Source organism: Nicotiana attenuata, chromosome 11, assembly GCF_001879085.1.
Source record: "Nicotiana attenuata strain UT chromosome 11, NIATTr2, whole genome shotgun sequence".
Classification (NCBI taxonomy): domain Eukaryota; kingdom Viridiplantae; phylum Streptophyta; class Magnoliopsida; order Solanales; family Solanaceae; genus Nicotiana; species Nicotiana attenuata.
In genome coordinates, this window is record NC_031999.1 from 59,036,442 (window position 1) to 59,053,191 (window position 16,750).

Here is a 16,750-nt window from a genome sequence, read left to right on the forward strand (position 1 = left end):
CTACCCCCCACGACAAAACAATACGCCATACTACCACTCACTTACTTTTAACTCCTACGCCGTCTAATTCTTTGATCCAACGGCTCACAACTCCAACCCTACTTTACCTTTTAACTCGTCCGAAGACGACACCACCCGTAGGACCCCCCCCCCCCCTTCTCTCATTCTGTCTCTTCTCTCTCAATACCAAACCCTAGCCGTCCTCTAATCCCCCGCCTTCTTCGCCGCCCAGAAATCGCACTACGGCGGCGGAGCACCTCCAAACCACCCTAAACTCACACCCCACACTCTCCACACTCCCTTAAGTGCAAATCCATCAACAATTCCACCGAAATCCCCATCAATCTCCGCCAATCTCAGATCTGAGATTTTACCCAAACCCTAAGCCTCCTGATAAACCCCAAAATCATACCAAACAACTCCTAGCCTCCTCCCACCACCATCCTACCATCATTTTTCCTAAATTCCCTCTCGATTTCCTCGATTCCCAAATCTAAGAAAACAGAAACACTAATTTTTTCCCCTTTTTGATTTTTCTTCGAGTTTTCTAGACTCGACTTAGGTTGAAACCTACGTTAATTAATAATTCTCAACAAGAACAGTTGGTTAACGTATTTTTGGATCTATATCGAAGCCGTTCTGATTTGCCAGAGCCACTTAGATATATCTCCTGACCTCTTTCCTTGTCTCTTTATTTTTATGCTTGTTTTTATGATTTTGCATGTGTATGGCCATCGATTTAATTAGGGTCGTTTGTTTATAGATTAATTAGTTTACTGTTTAGGTTAGTATTAAAAATTATTCAAGCATGTTAAACTATTAGATAAATTAGCTTAGTTGTATATTTTGTTTAATTACATCAAGTTTAGATTAATTAGGATTAATTATTAGGTTTTATTACATCATTATTTTGTTTCTTTATTTTTGTTACTGCTTTTCTGCTATGTCTGTTTGTTCTTGAGTTCAGTTTGTTTAGGGTTTTAATTAGACAAATACCTTGATTCAATGGTTAGCTAGACTGTTTTGTTTAAATTACGGTCGTTTTAAGATTTAATTGATTTTAAGAAACAATTCATAGAATTCAATGGTGGAATCACCTAGATAGTTCTAGGAGGTTCCTTGAGGGTTTTGAAATCTGAATTTAGGTTAAATTGGTTTAAGTTGCAATAAGCAGAACTTAAAGGGGTAAAAATGGGAATTTACAATGAGGAAAATATCAGAATGTTCTAGCATTGGACAACTGTCCCCATTTTTAGCATGAAAATGCTGAAATTGGATAGAAAAAGGACAGACAGTTGTTAAAAGATGTTATACTATTTGACATTTCAGAAATTTAGGGTAGAATATTCCTTTTTAATGCTTTCTTTGTACACTCTATAAAAGGAACAGACCCTCCCTAACTCTCACACACATTCTGATGAGCATATTCACTCTAAGCAATTCTCTGAATACTCACAGAAATGAAAAGCTTTCTGCAATTTTCTTACTCTAAAAAATCAGTTTCTGGCTAGAGTTTCTATGCCCATTCACTCTAGTGCTATTTTATTCTGATTCTGGGAAAGTTCAAGTTAGCTGTTCTTTGGTTTTGGGTTGCTTCTTGCCGTGCTGTTTGTTCCTGCTGGCTGTCTCCTTCATAGTTTCAATTAGAGGTTCATTGTGTCTCACTTTGATTCTTGCTGTTATAGGTTGTTGATACCCAATTTTTCCCTATATATATTTTAATATGAAAAATACCTTCAAAATAGCATATGCATGCATATATAAGCGCGCTCAAATGTTTTATTATTTTTTCTTAATTTTTAATGGTTTTTAAATCAATTTATTCCCTTATTTTATCCATAAAAACCCAGTAAAAATTTCTAAAATTATCATTTTTGGTGATTCACTTGTTGAACTTTTATATTTATGCTAAAATATAGCTAAGGGAATTTTTTTTGCATATTTTTACAAAATTATTTAGTATTTTTTAAGGCTAAATTGTATAATTGCAATATTAGCCTCTTTCAGGATTTAATTGTATTTTTGTGCTCATAAAGATTAAGTCTAGTATTTTTAAATGGTTAATTATATATCATAAATCATTCTGGTACTTTTAATTTATTTTCAGAACTCAATTTACTATTTTTTATAATTTAAATAGGGGAAAATTGGCTATTTAAATGATAGCCCAGTTACGTTTCAATTATAGCATAAATTCTACCCCAATTTAAACCCAATCCTCAACCCAATTGAACCCATCGGACCATGCCCAAACCCAGTTTCATAAACCGCCCCACTTACCCGTTTTAATCCAGGCCGTTGATCATTCAAATCAACGGCCAATACTCGCCCTTTCCTTAATTAATTCCAAACGACCCCAAAACCCTATCATTTCTCACCTACCGCTGCCCTTGAACCCCCTTCCTCTCAAACCCTCTCTGCAACACCACCTAAACCCTAGCCGCCACCACCTTAATCCACCCTAATACCTACCTAATCTATGGCCTTCCGTGGTCATTTGAGGCCTGTACCAGCCTTCCATGGCTCCTATGTATTTGGTTCTATGGTTTTATGACCAGACCTCGAAGGGATTTGGTCCGGTCCTTGCTCGATGACCTTTCTCCGGTCATCCCTGACCTTTCTCCGGCCAACCATGGCCATTCGAGTCAGATCCTTGACTCTCCTGGTTAGATCGGTAACTTTCAAGGCCTTTCTCATTGCTTTTGGGTTTTCTGAAACCCTAATCTCTAAGAATTTTTCGATTGCTTTCAGATCCACCTTAGATCTATGCTTGCCATGAACTTTTTAAGTGCCTCTCGAAGTTTCTTTGACCTTTCTTTCAAAATGACTCTTCACTTTCCGATTAGGGTTTTCCTTCAAGTTTTTCTTTTCAAAATCTCTTCTCTGATTTTAACGTGTCTGTGATTTTTCTATGTCTTGCTCATGTTGTTCTCCTATCTGAGTTATCATGTTGAAAACCCTAATTTCTTTTGGGGTTCATTCGAATTCTGAAACTGTTTGCTAGCACTTGTTTGATTTATTTGTTTATCACCTTTTAAAATCGATTGTTGTTGAAACCCTAGGTCTTTGGGCCTAAAATTGTTTGTTTGAGTACTTGACTCGACTGGAAGCTTTTGTTTTAGACTTTCTCTTTTCTTTATGTGACTCATCTGATTTTTTTACTATCTTTCAACTCGACTAGGGTTGAAACCCTAACTTTTTAAAAGGGGTTTCCTCACCTGCTATTGTGAAACCTTTGCATATTTCTGATGCTCTGTTTTCTTCCCTGTGACTCGACCTACTTGATTACTATGCTTCGAATGTTTGCTTTACTACTAAACCCTAGCTTATTTCTGCCACTACTGCCTGTTTGTGATTTTATCAATAAGTTTGGCCTCGCATGTCTGATGGCCTTGTTCACTTTATTTATATGCTGAAGTTTCTTCCTTGATTGATCTTCATCTTGTGACTGATTTCTTAAGTTCCCTTTTATGAACCCTGATTTCACTCGCCCGTTCAAATTGATTGATTTCTTCCCCTTTACTATGATACTTTGCCTTACTGAATCTTTTCCAAAATAAGTATATTTCTGTACCTAGACTTGATTACTTACTTAATGCTTGTACTACTTCTTTTATGGCAATAATCAGTCTATCTCTAAACTGATCTCTTTCCTTATTTGAATCTTTTACTACCTGTTAGACAAGTGATTGCTTAATTAAAGGGAATCACTTGTATAATTGATTCTAACTGTTGATTGTTTTCATATTTGTACAAAAACTTTACTTATTACCTCTCCTTCTCTCGTTTTCAAAAAGCTATATATACCCTGCACCCCTCTTCTTTCAAAGACACGAACAACAAGGAACGAAACACTTGAGTTCGGAACACACACCTCACTAAAAACTCTCTCTCTTCTATGTTACTACTTGTGTTGCTGCCTGACCTAGCCGGCTGAAAGACAAGGCTAGGCTGTGGGAAATTTGCTTACTTTTCTTTCTGCATTTGCTCCTTTACTGGTATGTTCTAATTAATTTTCCAGCATCGACAACAACATTTTTCTTTACTATTTCTTTCGCTCTTGCATGTTTCCTCTTGTGTTTAATCAAGTTCCATTACTGAGCATACTGTAATTTGCCCCTTTCTCTTCTGAATTAATGTTTTCTTATGTATGAACTCTGTCAGTCACTTATTATGACTTATGAATCCCAAACCCCCATATCCCCTATGTGTTTTTATTCCTTTGTTGGTTTGGGGGCATGTCAGCGTTAGACATTGCTGTGCATGACCCCAAACCTGACCCCTCCTTAGGGTCATATGCTTCACATCCCCTCTATGTGTTGTGTTCTCTGGCTGGTATATGGGCACGCTAGCACCATGTATTGCTGTGCATGCCCAAGCCTGACCCCTTCCAAGGGTCATATGCCCCCTACAATGTATTCCCAAACCCCTGACCCCTTGTGCAAAAAATGTTGATTCTGGGTAGTGTTAGCTTTACTACTACTGTTTCCAATTACTTTTCCCCTTTACTATTCTCATCCTAGTTTTAAACAAATCCCTGTCTTTGCACTTCCACTATACTCTTAGACTTAGGTTCTGCCCCTCTTGTGTGAGCCTTGCCTTGGGACCCATGAGCTCCCTCTGAACTTGGACACATAAGGGCTGGCCCTTCCACACTGCACTCATCGCTATCTGGTTATGCAAACTTGTGTGTAAGCACTGCCCGAGGTCCCTTGAGACCCTTAGGGAACTTTGACACACCCAGGTCTGAGAAAGGCTTTGAAACAAGTGGCGTTTGAGGTGATTTATTCCATAACTCAGAGAGGAAGTCAGAATCAGGCTTCCTATGGTTGTAACTTCTTATTTTCACACTTTTCTGATGTAATTCAGTACTTGGTCTGTCATAATTTGAAATAAACATTGGGGTTGGTTAGTGAAAAAGGCTGGGTAATTATGCATGTTTAACAATTAGAAGGGTAGAGAACATGCCTATAGGACCTGTTTTTTGTATAATTAATTCAGCATTTAGATAATATGCCTATAGGATTTTTAGCCCGCATGTTTAATTCTGCATTTAGATAACATGCCTATAGGATTTGACCCAAATTCTTCATGTTTATTACCACACTTAGACACCATGCTCCTAGGATCAAAAGGGTTACAATCAGACATCATGCTCATAAGGTTAAAATTAGTATTTTTTAGAAATCATGCCTATAGGAATCTCAAGTAAACCCTGCCTGCTTCATTTCACGTTCGACTAGATATCATGTCTATAGGAATTAAAAATCAGCAATAGTAGAGATCATGCCTATAGGATCTGAAACCAGTCTAGTTTAAAATCAGTTTGACTCATACTGTTCTGAACTAATTTTTTTAGAACAACTCTCTCTTCTTAATACGGTTTAGAAAGCATGTCTATAGGATCTCAAATCGTTTATTTTAGAACTGTTACTGCTTTGCCATTTTCAAATCGGTAATAGATATCATGTTTATAGGATCTCACACAAACACTTAGGCAAGCCTTAGGTAATAACAATAAAGACTGAACCTGCCTTTGTTAATCAGTAATTGCTATAACCAGCAGGCAGGCCTGATTCAGACTTCTTATTTGAGTTATGTAATAAATTGGTTTGCTTCAACAACTAAAACTCCCCTGTCTCAATATTTTAAATTCTGACCTTAAATGTGTTTTAAGTTATGCTATTTATGTGTTCTATTTGAGGAGGTATATCTGAGCCTCTTTGTTGTTTATATGTTTTCCCCTTTAAATGCAGTCCAACATATTTTTGTATGTCGCCTTAGCCTTTTGCCTTTAAACCTAAGAGTCAGCCTGAAGTCCTCCCTCTTATAGGAATAGTAGTCCTAAATTCCTCCGGGACTGATAGGAATGGGACGGGTAATAGCATGCAATAGAGGTCGAGACCAATCCGCGCTTTAATGCCTTAACGGGGTGGGAAGGGTAGATATGGATATGATGGCCGGTGCGCTAATACCACGTGTAGCCCCTCTTTAGAGGAGTGATTACCGGGTATTGCATTGATGTGATCCATATTACAAATAAACCTAGGACCCTTCTTGTATTCGTCAGCATGTTTAGTTATAACTCTTTCAAAACTTCGTTTTATTTATGTATTCAAAATCCCCTCTTATTTGAGCCTTATCTGTTTACTTGCTAATTGCACAAATTCACAAAGAACTGTCTGGCGGGGAACCACACTAGTGGATCCTGAGGGGTGGCTAACACATTCCCCTTGGGATAATTTCAAGCCCTTACCCTATCTCTGGTTATCAAAAAATGTAGTTGTAGCTGAACCTTATAGGTGTACTAATGCATCCTAAATCATTAGGTGCCGACTCTTCAAATACAAAACCTAGTTCCCAAATGGAATGAATTGTCCTATGCCCAAAATGTCATAAACCCGATTTTCCGATGCAAAGAGGGAAAAAGGGGGCGCGACATAGGTATGTAGCTTCTTCATCTGAGATCATTCATGTTGACATTCATAAATGAAATATGATATTTGTTCTTGTTAGCTTTGTGTTTATTGCACCTAGTTTGTCAGCCTTAAACTTGTTTGAGTTCTCATTTGTTATTCAATGTGTGGTGCTACAAAAACTGTTGCTTTGAATCTCCCAAACCGTTATTCTATATTAAAATGATATTTGCTATTTTTGTCCTGCTTACACTTAGTCTTGCATCATGAGCTATGATGGGTTTTGACCACTTTTTATTGGTATTACTGATTGTTTTCTCTTTACTCTTTTGAATGTATTGTGCTAATAAACTACTCTTCACAAAAAGTTTCTTATTTTCTTGATTGTATATGGAGTTGTAACAAGAAAGGGAAAGCTTTGAGATCCTTTGGTTTGGAACAAAAGATGCTAATTTGCAAAGCAGCTCTATAGTTGCCTTTGTAATTCGAGGCCCCTTTTTTGAAAGTTTATAGCAAGTGAAAGAGCCCAGAACCATGTGGGGTATTCTGTTGATATAACAAATTTTCTTTAAGCATATAGTCATATCTAAGATGTGTTGTAACTTAAATCAGGGACTGTTAACTAATGAACTGATTTTTGTATAGAATTAGTATGGAGTATATTGTAATAATATTTTAAAGTTGATAGCTATGGTCAATAGTTGTGGTTTATAGTATCTTAATGAAGTTTATGTTCAGTAATCCATTGTTATAAACAACATGTTCTCTCAGATNTATATATATATGTCTCTCTCTCTCTCTCTCTCTCTACATTGTTATTTTCCCTATATTTATAGGGCAAAATTCAAAAATAACCAGATTTACAAGTGGTAATTGAAAAATAGCCATAGTTTTAAAAGTAATCGAAATTTAGCCACTTTTCATGTAAAGATAAATCTGAACGAAAATACTGTTCAAAATCCGAAAAATATTCCAGCATAATATACTGGAGTTCAAATTTTTTACATGTGAACTTCCAGCATAATATACTGGAACTCCAGCATAAACAGGTGCTCCAATCTCGGTATATTATGCTGGAACTTTCTGTGTGCACTGTGCTGGATTATGCTGGAAGTTCATACACAGGTGCACCAATTTAAGGTATATTATGTTGGAACTTTCCGTGTTGCAACAAAATAGTAACTATTTTTCAATGACATTGCAAACGCTGGCTATTTTTTAATTACCATTTCGAAAATTGGCTAGCCTGTGCTATTTTTACGTATTTATAGCTCAATGAAGTTCCTTTGGGCTTGGTGCAGCTAGGTGGGCCTACTTGGACTGTCCAATTAGGTAGAAGAGATTCTACAACAGCAAGTTTAAGTTCAGCAAATAGTGATATCCCTTCTCCTTTGATGGATCTTAGTGATCTTATTACTAATTTTGCAAATAAAGGCTTCACTGCTAAAGAAATGGTTGCCCTTGCAGGTAATTAATAACTCTTTTATTTTCCAGTTTTAAAAACATTTTGTGTAATTTATTATCGTTTTAGAAATATTTGGGAATGCATACTTGGGCTCGAATAGAACTGATTAAGCTGGTTTAAGCATTTTTTCCCTTATTTACTTGTTTGGTAGATACCAAACTTATAAATTAAGTACTCTCAACTTATGATTTTTCCACTTATAAATACTTTTACTTTAATCAAGATTTTTATTAGTTTATTTCTTATATCTTTTATAGTTTTTTAATCCACTCTCCATTTTATTTATATCGTTCTTCTTTCTCCTTATAAAAATACTGTTTATATTAGTTTAAATAATTTCGAAGAAATCTTGGTCATACTAAGAGAGAACTTTACCAAATATATCAATTGTTTATTATCTCTTTCAATAAGTCAGAATACATAATTGCTTATTTATATAATTGCGTTCAGCATTATGCTCATGAACTATTTTTAATCAACTAAGCCAAACATGTTCTAAACATAAAAATTCAAAAATTAAGAAATCTTGGTCATTCTAAGAGAAAATATTTATCAGCATACTTTTACTGAATATATCATCAATTGTTTATTATCTCTTTCAGTAATTCAGAATACAGAGTTGCTTATTTATACAATTAGTTTCAGCACTATGCTCATAAACTAATTTTAATCAACTAAGCCAAACATATTCTAAATACAAAAATTCGAAAATTAAGAAATCTCGGTCATTCTAAGAGAAAAATATTTATCAACATACTTTTATCAAATATATCAATTGTTTATTTTCTCTTTCAATAATTCAGAGTACATCATTGCTTATTTATACAATTAGTTTCAGGCACTATGCTCATGAAGTATTTTTAATCAACTAATCCAAACATACTCTAAATACAAAAATTCGTATATTCAAATCCCCAATTCTTTTCAGGGGTGAAGTTTAGTTGATTTATTTATTGATTTATCTCGAAAAATTTCCAGGTGCTCACACCATAGGTCAAGCACAATGTACAACATTTAGGGAACGTGTGTACAACGAAACAACCATCGATTCATCGTTGGCTACATCGTTGAAATCAAGTTGTCCGAGTACAGGTGGAGATGACAGCCTTTCTGCACTTGATGCAGCCACCCCTGCAATATTTGATAACCATTATTTCAAGAACTTAGAGAAAAATAAAGGGATTCTTCACTCGGACCAACAACTATTTAGTGGTGGTTCTACGGACTCTCAGGTTACTACTTACGGTACTCGTCCTATAACATTTGCTGCAGATTTTGCAAAGGCTATTGTCAAAATGGGAAACTTAAGCCCACTTACTGGAACCAATGGCCAAATTCGTACTAATTGCAGGAAAATCAATTAAATCAAAAAGGGGCGTAGAAACGCATAAGAACTCTTGAACGAAAACGAGACATAAATCCAGTTTCTTCAGAATCACTAGGAAATCCTATTTTCGATAGGGACATTGAGTCTGATTTTATTCTGTGTGCACCTAGTCAAGATTGTCGTAGTAGTAATATATATGTTCTTGTGAATGAACCCAAGTTTGTAACGTGTTTGTATTTTCTTTTAATTTAAGAGCAACTGTTTGTGAGAATAAATAATTTACACTTGTGTTGAAATTAGTACTTCCATTATTGGCCATCACTTTTTTTCCTTGTATTAAAATTCCATAGTTGACTGAAAAATATTGCTCAAGGGGCTACCAGAGAGTATTATTTTTCAACTATGAAAAGTTAAGGGGTTAAAGTAGAAAATATATGTCGGGTGTGCGAACAAAGTCCCACATTGGTAACTGAAAAGATTGAAAGTCTACATATAAGGTGTAGGGATCTTGGTGCGAGGCCTTATGGGGAAAACCGTGTGGGCTTGGCCCAAAGCAGACAATATCACACCATATTAAGAGTGTATTTGGGCTAGTTTAGCCCAACAATTGGTATCAGAGCCCAGGTTCAGCGGAACGAGTATGGAGATGACGGAGTGATAGTGCGGGGCCGCTTGCACACAAGCAGAAGCTAGTTGCGGGCTTCGGGTGCCATAATACTCTAATAAAGTGGGTGGCACACAGTAATCTCGAAAATTGACCCGTGGATCGTGGTAGTGGGCCACGTGGAACATAGTTCGAGGTGGAGATTGTTGGGAGTGCGAGCAAAGTCCCACATTGGTAGCTGAAAAGATCGAGAGTCTACATATAAGGTGTAGGGATCTCTTCGAGGTGGAGATTGTTGGATGTGCGAACAAAGTCCCACATTGGTAGCTGAAAAGATTGAGAGTCTACATATAAGGTGTAGGGATCTCTTCGAGGTGGAGATTGTTGGATGTGCGAACAAAGTCCCACATTGGTAGCTGAAAAGATTGAGAGTCTACATATAAGGTGTAGGGATCTCTTAATGGTGTGAGGCCTTTTGGGGAAAACCGTGCGAACTTGACCCAAAGCGGATAATATCACACCATACTAAGAGTGTATTTGGGCTAGTTTAGCCCAACAATATCCTCCATTTCTTTTCAGCAACTGATAAGCTTCTAATTGATGCTTTTAAAATTGTTTATTTTACAAACTAATAAAAAGTCAGATTAGTTTTCAGTTGACAATTCCAATATCTTGAGATTGAAGAACAATAAGAATAATCTTGACAAAGAAAGGAGAAATAAAATAAAGATGACTCGACCCCTGATTTAGCACATACTCTATAATTAATAATATCTCCGCCTAAGCTGTTCTTCTGCCATTCATCTAAGTTGACTCACAATATGAAATTATTTAAAATATGGCCATATTATAAAAGCTGCCTATTTTTCAAGACAAAATGCGAATCTTACTTAATGACTGCATTGAAACTAATTAATGACCCATGTGATGACTTGATAATATGAACAGTGTCGGCCTAATTTTACACTAAATAACCGTTCATCTAATTTCTTAAATTAAAAATACTTGACTGAGTGACTGGTATATAATTTATGTATATCGGCTAGACAAAGTAAATCTTGAACCTGACCGGCTATTTGTGTAAACATATATTACAGTTATAGAATTCCTGACTGATCCAAATTAAACCCTCTTTACTTTGATGAACTAATTATATAGTGGAGCCGTACTAAATTCTATATCATGCTCGTTTTACAAGAATAAAATCTCGGAAGTTAGAAATAAAAAAATATTTTTGTGTTCTTCCCCTTATTGCCAATAAGTTCATCAAGGAAGGACAAATTATTAAATACTAATGCAAAAGAGATCCAAGTTGGGGGAGTAAATGATACTTAGAAATCATTTACAATAGTTTGATATTGAGGATTATAATTGTTGACATTTTATTGTATAGATGACAAAAAATTCCCATCGTTTTTTTTTTTCAAATTAGCAATTTTTTTTTTTTGGTACTTGCCAATTTAGAAAAATCAGTAGAATAGCCAGCCTATCATCTATATCATCCTACTATGTTGATGAGCTCCACGCGCCAAGAAAATGCAACCACGTAGTCTAAAAAAGACAATACAACTAAATTTAGGAAATAAAAGATAATTACTTCCATTTTAATTGATACATATAAAACTAACTAGTACTCAACACTTAGTAATTTTCCAAACTGAGGAAAATGTGAGTTTGAGATTCTTTTCATCGTTTACTTCCTTCAATATGCAATCATCAAATCAAAACTCAAATATGGGAAATCTAACATTATAAGATACTAATAGGGGTTTAGCTGCCTAAAGTTTATTTATGGTCACTAGTTTAATTTGTCTTGACATCAAAAAGAAATTTCATTTGCTTAAGGAATCTCTCGAGAGTTGCAAAATCTTTATGATTCAATTTAGCAAATCTTCTAAATTCTTTCTTTTAATTCTTTATCATTATTCGGTAGAAGACAAGATTACTAAATAAGTTATTAGATTCCGTTGAAAATTTTGCAAACATATTCTAAAGTTACACGAGTATATATATTTTAAACTTATGAAAAACACTTTTTTCTCAGATATGTCAATGGTATTCAGATTAGTTTGCACATTTCGACAAATTCACCAAATACCTGTTATCTCTAACTAGCACCTTTTTTCTGGTCCCTTACGTTTCAAATTACTTCATTAAGAATTTCTTCAACATGCGTCTCACAATGTAAATTAGCAAAAGAAGAAACGTTTAATACACATTATCAATGAAAGCTAGTGATTACAAATTTAACCAAATTAAGCTACAAAATAAAATGTGCTTATATATGCGGATGATGTTATAAATAAGGCATTAAACAAAGCAAAAGGGACTATCTTAATAGTTACGGAACTGCTGCCATTACGCAAATGAGATATTATCAAATTTCTGATCTGATCTCAAAGAAAAGGAGGAGACCACTCTACGTTTCCATAGACCATAGCTTGCATAAACATATACGGATATTAGTAATGGATTAAAACGTTATTAAAAATGAAAAAACTAACTTTAATAATAGTAAAGAAACTTTTATGTTGTTTAAGAAGAAAACATACATTTAAATTATACAATGTATACTGCTACTTTTTAATACAATCAGAGCTCACCCCAACTTTCCAGTAAATTCGCCTCTGGAAACTTTTAAGATTTCCATAGCCAGACAACCAAACTAGATTATTTTTGTGGGAACAATTATATATTGCAGGCAAAACCCTAAGGAAACAAAGGATAATTTTGTTATGCATGTATGTCAAATTAAACTTTGCAAGAAATGTCTCTTCTAGATACAAAAACAAACATGTGTTCGATCACAGGAGCAGGTAACTAACACAAGAAATAAATCAATGAATTTGTTCCCAAAAATTTCAACAACACAAATAATTCATCGAAATCTCAAAAAAGCTCTCCATGTTATCGCCACAAATGGACATATAAGAAATGGTTGAACTAATTCTATATATATAACACTCTAATTTGTGACATGAAAATTGTGAACTAAAATTTCCAAATGATTCTCCTCAATACTAAAAACAATTCTGTTTCATGTGACACAGTTAATTACTGGTCAAAATACGATATGCTATTATTGTGAATGGCGGCACTAAAATTTGCCCCCGCACTAGAAGGGGGCGTATACAAAGACGAAACGGAGGAAGTGGAAGAAGAGGAGGAGACCACCACCACAGACGGCAGTGGCGGCGGCGGTGGCGGCGGAGTAGGAGGAGCTTGGGGCAGCTGATCAGCGACGGACGTGGAAATAGATGCTATAAGACTATTGGCGGCTTCTCTATATTTGTATCTGAGAATCTCAGACCTAATTGCATTAAGCTCAGCTTGTAAAGTTTGAAGTTGTTGTTGTAAAGTTGAAATTGCACCCATGCATCCGTACACTGGATCCCTTAGCCTCACATTTGCTTCATATACCAAACTATTTGCTGCATCTGCTCTTTGCCCCACTGGTACCTCCTAATCAATATTTTCACACACACACACAAAAAAAAATTACCCAAAAATTTAGAGAAACGGGTTTAACTGTGAAATATATTAAAGAATTTTTTCACTATTAGGTAAGATAACAATAAGTAACTTATATTTAGTGCGACTAGTTATCACCTGAAAGAGTTTAACTTTTGTATAATAAAAATTTTTATAAATTGTTTGTACCATCATAATAAAGTTACATGATATAGTAGATAGCCTAATTTGCTAATCTTGTAAACTAGAACAAATTATAACTAGTTAGAATACATAAATGGAGGTGTAAAAAATTTTCATACTATTGGTGCATCTAATTGAAATTTACCTAAAGAAAATAAGACAAGGAACCTTCTATAAGAAATTAAAATACACTAAAATCTGAGGTTCTTCACACCATCAGTGCATGTGCATATGTTAAATCTTAAAGAAAAAATATAGAAGGACAAAGGACAAATTGTAAATTTGAGTAGCAATTTGTTTATGGAATTATTTGAAAGTGATTGTTAGACAAATAGCCGGTCAAATTCTTAGTTTAGTTTCTCATGCCGGTATACATATATTATGCATACATCGATTATTTTTAGTTTAAGAGATTATTAGGTGAGTCGCTATTTGGGTTAATTATTCTATTTGGGGAAATGGTCACATACCAGGAGCAACTTGGAAACATTGCTAGCACCAAAGACTTTATGAACAGCAGCAAATTTCTGGGGTTCATGTGGGGAAAAATAAGGAGAAAATGGGCATTCCTCAGCACATCTTCTTCTTAAAAGTTTACAAGCAGCACAAGGTGTAATTGTGTTTAAGGTTGTTCCTACTGTAGGCCCCAATATCTGTCTTCTTCCCATTTGTTGTTGCATATGTAGCTGTGAAGATGCATCTATCTCTGTCTTTAATTTCTTCCCAATCTCATCCAATCTCTCCCTATTCACACCAGTAAAAGACAGCGACGGAGTCAGGATTTTCACTAAAGGTATCAAAATACAAAAAAAGGTAAATACACGAAGAAAACAAGAAGATTAATTCAACATATAATATATGCATAAAACAAATTATCTATCTACACAGTATGGTGAAGGAGTGTCAACACTTATTAGACCTAATTGATCTAGTTTCTTAAAAGGTACAAAGATAAAAGAAGTAATTATATTTGACCATGTAAATAACAACAACAATCAGTACAAGTGCGGGGTCTGGAGAGGATAGTGTGTGCGCAGACCTTACCCCTACCCCGATGGAGTAGAGAATTTGTTTCCGATGAACCCTCGACTCAAGAAAATGAAAAAGAGGAAAAGAGACAATATATCAGTACCATGTAAATATTAAGTTTAATTACCTTTCTCTTGACATTCAAGAACACCTCAAGGTAGCTCCTTTGATGGAAGATAAATTGGAAATATGAAGATTGAGTAATAAGAGGGAGAGAGGAAAGGATCAAGAAAGAAGAGAAGGGGTGCTTATATTAGAAGGCAAGACAATTAAGGTTAACAGAGATATTTAATGTTCTATCAGAAGAATTAAAAAAAATATATAGCTTACTCTATATTAAAGACGGTGAAAAATTAATTTATTAAGAGAAGTTTCTGATGAAGAGACAATTAAAAAAATGAAAGAGAGAGAAGTGCCAGCCGAGTCAAAGCTATCCCACGTGTGACTAATTGCACCTATTGACTTTTGAAGATAACCAACTGTGGTTTGCTTGATTGCTTCACACACGTTGCTTCACTTCATTTTCTTATTTACAACTTTTTCAATAGACGTCTATATTTCAATCATTTAAATAAAAAATAGACGTTCAATCATTTAAATAAAAAATAGCCAATGAATATATAATATATGAATAATTATATAGTAATCAATGTATAATTTATATGTACTCGCCAGAAAATGCAGAGGGTGAATCCGACTTACTATTTGTAGAAAAATCCCCTATATTTAACCAAAGAAAGTGATGATTAAGTGATAAACAAAAGATGACTTATAGCCTTTTGCTCAAGCTTCTCCAACCTAGAAGCATTTTTTTTTCAAAGTTGAAGTGTTTGGCCAAACTTTTGGAAGAAAAAAAAAACTTTTGAGGAGAAGCAGAAAAATAGCTTCTTTCCAAAAACATTTTTTTTTTAAAGCACTTTTGAGAAGAAAAAAAAAATACACTTAGAATCAGTTTGTATTTCCATTTCAAAAAAAAAAGTAAAAAATAAAAATTGGGCTGCGCTGTATATATGAAAGAGTATACAATAATGATGTATTTGGCAAATCAAATACCATGGTCTAATAATCAAACATTCTGATTAGTTGATAATATTAGTATTAGTTGGAAATTTTGTGAAAGATTCCTGTGAAAAGTTTCATTAGCGCGGAATTCGTGTCGAGTAGACCTTGTAATTGTGAGAATTCTTAATTCATGAGTTGTAGGGAGGGATTTATGTCACCGCAAACAGAGACTAAAGCAAGTGTTGGATTCAAAGCTGGTGTTAAAGAGTACAAATTGACTTATTATACTCCTGAGTACCAAACCAAGGATACTGATATATTGGCAGCATTCCGAGTAACTCCTCAACCTGGAGTTCCACCTGAAGAAGCAGGGGCCGCGGTAGCTGCCGAATCTTCTACTGGTACACGGACAACTGTATGGATCGATGGACTTACCAGCCTTGATCGTTACAAAGGGCGATGCTACCGCATCGAGCGTGTTGTTGGAGAAAAAGATCAATATATTGCTTATGTAGCTTACCCTTTAGACCTTTTTGAAGAAGGTTCTGTTACCAACATGTTTACTTCCATTGTAGGTAACGTATTTGGGTTCAAAGCCCTGCGCGCTCTACGTCTAGAAGATCTGCGAATACCTCCTGCTTATGTTAAAAGTTTCCAAGGTCCGCCTCATGGGATCCAAGTTGAAATAGATAAATTGAACAAGTATGGTCGTCCCCTGTTGGGATGTACTATTAAACCTAAATTGGGGTTATCTGCTAAAAACTACGGTAGAGCTGTTTATGAATGTCTTCGCGGTGGACTTGATTTTACCAAAGATGATGAGAACGTGAACTCACAACCATTTATGCGTTGGAGAGATCGTTTCTTATTTTGTGCCGAAGCAATTTATAAAGCACAGGCTGANTTTGCTATTTTTGTCCTGCTTACACTTAGTCTTGCATCATGAGCTATGATGGGTTTTGACCACTTTTTATTGGTATTACTGATTGTTTTCTCTTTACTCTTTTGAATGTATTGTGCTAATAAACTACTCTTCACAAAAAGTTTCTTATTTTCTTGATTGTATATGGAGTTGTAACAAGAAAGGGAAAGCTTTGAGATCCTTTGGTTTGGAACAAAAGATGCTAATTTGCAAAGCAGCTCTATAGTTGCCTTTGTAATTCGAGGCCCCTTTTTTGAAAGTTTATAGCAAGTGAAAGAGCCCAGAACCATGTGGGGTATTCTGTTGATATAACAAATTTTCTTTAAGCATA

At 35.1% G+C, this 16,750-nt stretch overlaps 2 protein-coding genes across 2 annotated transcripts in view; one reads left to right on the forward strand and one right to left on the reverse strand.

Annotated features, from left to right (window-relative positions):
* LOC109234612 (cationic peroxidase 1-like) overlaps positions 1-9,504 on the forward strand; it is a 24,756-nt gene extending 15,252 nt beyond the window's left edge. Inside the window, exons 3-4 of the mRNA XM_019400670.1 lie at positions 7,718-7,883; positions 8,860-9,504. Coding sequence (XP_019256215.1) covers positions 7,718-7,883; positions 8,860-9,245 — 552 coding nt within the window. The 3' untranslated portion in view covers positions 9,246-9,504. The remainder of the gene's footprint in view (positions 1-7,717; positions 7,884-8,859) is intronic.
* LOC109234614 (LOB domain-containing protein 15-like) lies at positions 12,672-14,786 on the reverse strand. The gene is made up of 3 exons (XM_019400671.1): positions 14,623-14,786; positions 13,937-14,210; positions 12,672-13,274 (listed from the first exon to the last, which is right to left on the reverse strand). The coding sequence occupies exons 1-3, from the start codon at positions 14,634-14,636 to the stop codon at positions 12,867-12,869; spliced, it is 696 nt and encodes a 231-aa protein (XP_019256216.1). The 5' UTR covers positions 14,637-14,786; the 3' UTR covers positions 12,672-12,866.

Bases quoted from the DNA above. Each gene is read 5' to 3' on its own strand.
- LOC109234614 (XM_019400671.1), bottom strand. The intron at 13,275-13,936 runs GTATGTGACCAT...AATATTGATTAG, and splicing joins ATGTTTCCAAGTTGCTCCTG to GAGGTACCAGTGGGGCAAAG.